The sequence below is a fragment of the Bison bison genome, unplaced genomic scaffold, assembly GCF_000754665.1.
Source record: "Bison bison bison isolate TAMUID 2011002044 unplaced genomic scaffold, Bison_UMD1.0 scf7180017864458, whole genome shotgun sequence".
Lineage (NCBI taxonomy): Eukaryota > Metazoa > Chordata > Mammalia > Artiodactyla > Bovidae > Bison > Bison bison.
This window is the reverse complement of record NW_011495020.1, coordinates 4,265,519-4,269,162: the sequence shown is the minus strand read 5'-3', so window position 1 is coordinate 4,269,162 and position 3,644 is coordinate 4,265,519. Positions and strand designations below refer to the sequence as shown.

Genomic DNA, 3,644 nt, shown 5'->3' with positions numbered 1-3,644 from the left:
CCCCACCACATCCCCAGTCGTTTCCCCACAGCCCCAGGCCGGATCCGAGATTTTGAGAGGCGGAGGGTGCAGGGAACGTAGCCTGTATGATCTCGGTCAGGGGGACTTTTGTTCTCTTGATTGAATCTGACGCTCCCTTCCCGTATTGAAAGTAGCCTGCAGAACCATACGACAGGTACAGTTGTTTTGATTTCGTCTGAAGCACAGCTCCTTTTCAAATTTACGTTAAGGCCAGAGGTAGTGGATTTGTTGAATAGTTTTTGAGCGACGGCCTGTGCCAAACATTGTGCTAGGTTCTGGTAATACCCCGGGGACAAAGAATATAGTTTCTGTATATGTGTGTGTGTTGGGGGGGAGGCAGGGTTTGATCCAGTTTGGCATTTCTTCATGTTGCTATATGCCTAAGTAAATTACCTTAAAAGGTGATATTTACATTTCCTCTTACCACGATATGACACAGTTTTCAATGGTATGCATTTTACTAAACAGGAACGCTATGTCTTTTTTTCTTTTTACATGTAGAAATCTTAGTCATGAATAGTGTATTTTCTTTGTATATTTTTAATGCTCCCTCTTCCATTCTCCACAACTCCTTTTTCAGAGTTCATTTTCTTCTAGCTCCCAACCTTCTGGTTGCCCCTCACTCTTCTGTTCCTTTGCTTACTTCATGGAGAAAATAGAAGCAGAAACTTAAGGTCTGCTGTTGAAACTTGTGTCTCATTTTTATCTTGGATCTAGAAATTTATTAGTATCATTGTATTCTTGTTCTTCTATCTGCGAAAAAAATTCAAAAAAAATCTTAGCTTAATTTTTTAGTAGGTGATATATTCTCATTTCTCACAAGCTAGAAGACATGAAAAATGTTAAAAGGGATAAATGATCAATAAATATAAAACTAACTTGATTATTACGGCTCCTTTTCCAGCCTTATTAGCTTCTCCTGTGTGCTTGTGATAATAACATCTAGTATGTCATCAAAGCTAGAAATCTCTAAGCTGTTTTTAGATACCTTAGTTTTTTTACCCCGCCAGGACAAGGAGGAACAGGGCCTGACCCTGCAGGTCCATGATGCCTCATCCCTTAGTTTCAACACCAGGCTGAAGTGGTTTGCCATATCCTTCATCAGTGGCATCTTCTTCTGCATCCTTGGAACTGGATTGCTGTGTCTCCCTGGAGGCATAAAGATTTTTGCAGTGTTTTATACCTTTGGAAATACTGCTGCCTTAGCCAGTACATGCTTTTCAATGGGACCTGTGAAACAACTGAAGAAAATGTTTGAAACAATGAGATTGCTTGCAACAGTTATGCTTTTGTGTTTCGTGCTCAACCTGTGTGCTGCTCTTTGGTGGCATGAGAAGGGACTGGCTGTATTATTCTGCAGATTGCAGCTCCTGTCGATGACCTGGAATAGTTTGTCATACATCCCATATGCAAGGGGTGCAGTAATTAAATGCTGTTCTTCTCTCCTGAGCTGAAAACTCTTTGATAAGAAGGAGACTGTTTGAAAAGACCTTTTGAAAGTCGATGTTCTGTTTTTGGCCTTTTCCTGTTACAGCGATCACTCCAGAACAACTGCACTGATCATCTAAGAGCATTTTGTATACTGATAAAACTACATACCTATTAAACTGTTAAGTGCTTGTGACAGTAAATTCATTATGTGCCATTAATACGCCTTTTCAGAGACAAGGAGATTTTAATCATTGCCAATTGTAAATGATTTTTAGCCAGTTTTTAAATCTTTTCTAAACAGCATTTGATATGTAAATATTTAAGGATAAACCTATACTGCAAGATATGATCAACTTTTTTGGTGGCTTTTACGTGTTTACATTTTAAAAATATCTTTTTAAAATAAAAAGATGTTTTATTTAAAATAAATAAATAAAAATAAAAATATTTTTAAAATAAAAACTTTAAATGTGAAAGTTTTGCTTTAAGCTAAGCATTGCTTTATTGTATGTAATAAAAAATAATGTAGAAATCTTCATAATTTCAAAATAAACCCACACTTGGAAAAAAATTTAAAAAAAAAAAAAAAGATGAGACTAATATTAGGACCGGTGCACACTGATTTTTCAAATGCCCCATTGCACACATGACTGTTGCTGCATGACTACCCCAAAATTTGGCTGCTTAGAAATTATTTTGAATTGAATGGGCTAGGAATTTGGGCAGAGCATAGTAGGAATGGCTTGACTGTTGCCTGATGCTGGTGGTTGGCAGACACAAAGGCTGGATATTGACAGCTGGGGATTGTGATCTGGAGTGTTTACTCACACTCTGCTTTCAGTGCATCTGGCATCTAACCTAGAAAAATTCAAGGACTAGGATTGCTGACTGGAACATCTCTGAGTGGCTTCTCTGTTTAGGCTTTCTCACTTAAGTATACCAGCCTTAGAGTAGTAGGTCTTCTTAATCACAGCTCCAAATGTAAGTATTTCAGCAAACAAGGTGGAATTGCATTGCTTTTCCTGATCTAAAGCTTCTAAAATTGTGTAACATTGGTTCAACTGTATTCTCTTTAGTTATGGGAGATTCAAAAACCTATCTAGAATCAAGGGGAAGAAGCATTGACCAACCTCCCCCGCCCTTATATCTTGATGATAGGAGTGTTAAAATCACTTTATAAAAGAATATGTAAAATGGAAGATACAGTGTGGCCACCTTTGGAAAATAGAGGCTGTCATCCCTGTCCATGTATGAAATGTTGCTGTAATAGACACTGCACCTTAACATATTGCCCAGCTATTGGAATCCTTTGCTGACTCCTACGTCTTAGCCTTATCTCTGACTTTGGATCAGAGGACTGTCAGCTTGCTATTAGTTATTATAATATATTTAGCTGTTAATAAGAGTTACATGAGCTTTCTGGAGAGGATGGAACAGTTATAAATTCCTATGACTATGACTTGTACTGAACCTTTCTCATGAGACCTCTTTGTGAATTGGGAGAATACCTATGTGACATAGACTCGTGTATATGTACATACATTCATCCGTTATTTCATTACAATTCAAGTAATGATTGAGATTTTACAGAAATGGGGTAAAGCAGTTGCTTTTTATTTAGTACCGATAAATGTGTTTCTGCTACCTCCCATGATAGGAGTGAGATGTGAGCTAGTAGTATTTATTGCAAGTAAGAATGATTTTTTTTTTTTTTTGCAGATATGCAATATGATGAAGATGATGATGAAATCACCCCAGATTTATGGCAAGAGGCTTGCTGGATTGTAATTAGGTAATGTTTTAGATCAAACTGAAAAAGTTTTAAAAGGCACTGTAAACCATACAGTGATTTCCTGCTTATTCTTTGCTTGAAAATTAGATGTTTTTTGTGAATAGGCTTCAAGAGTGCTGGCTTGTTATTTATTTAAGTATCTAACTTTAATTTGCAAGGTATTTTGATTTATAGGAAAATTATGCAAGGATTCATGTATATACTTCACCTAGATTCCGTAAAGGTTAACCTTATGCAATGTTTGCCTTATTCTTTATCTGTCTGCATTTTTTTCTGAAATGTTTGAGACTTAGTGACTTACCTAGGAATATTCTTTCATATAATCATAATCTAAGTTGTTAAAATAAGGAAATTAATTAATACAGTAATCTTATTTTTTTTTTTTTTTTTTACAGTAATG

The 3,644-nt window shown here is 36.2% G+C and overlaps 1 protein-coding gene across 1 annotated transcript in view; it reads left to right on the top strand.

Moving 5' to 3' along the window:
• POLR2B (polymerase (RNA) II (DNA directed) polypeptide B, 140kDa) overlaps positions 1–3,644 on the top strand; it is a 46,525-nt gene that overhangs the window by 327 nt on the left and 42,554 nt on the right. The window contains exon 2 of the mRNA XM_010859639.1: positions 3,172–3,244. Within this exon, the coding sequence (XP_010857941.1) occupies positions 3,172–3,244 (73 nt within the window). The remainder of the gene's footprint in view (positions 1–3,171; positions 3,245–3,644) is intronic.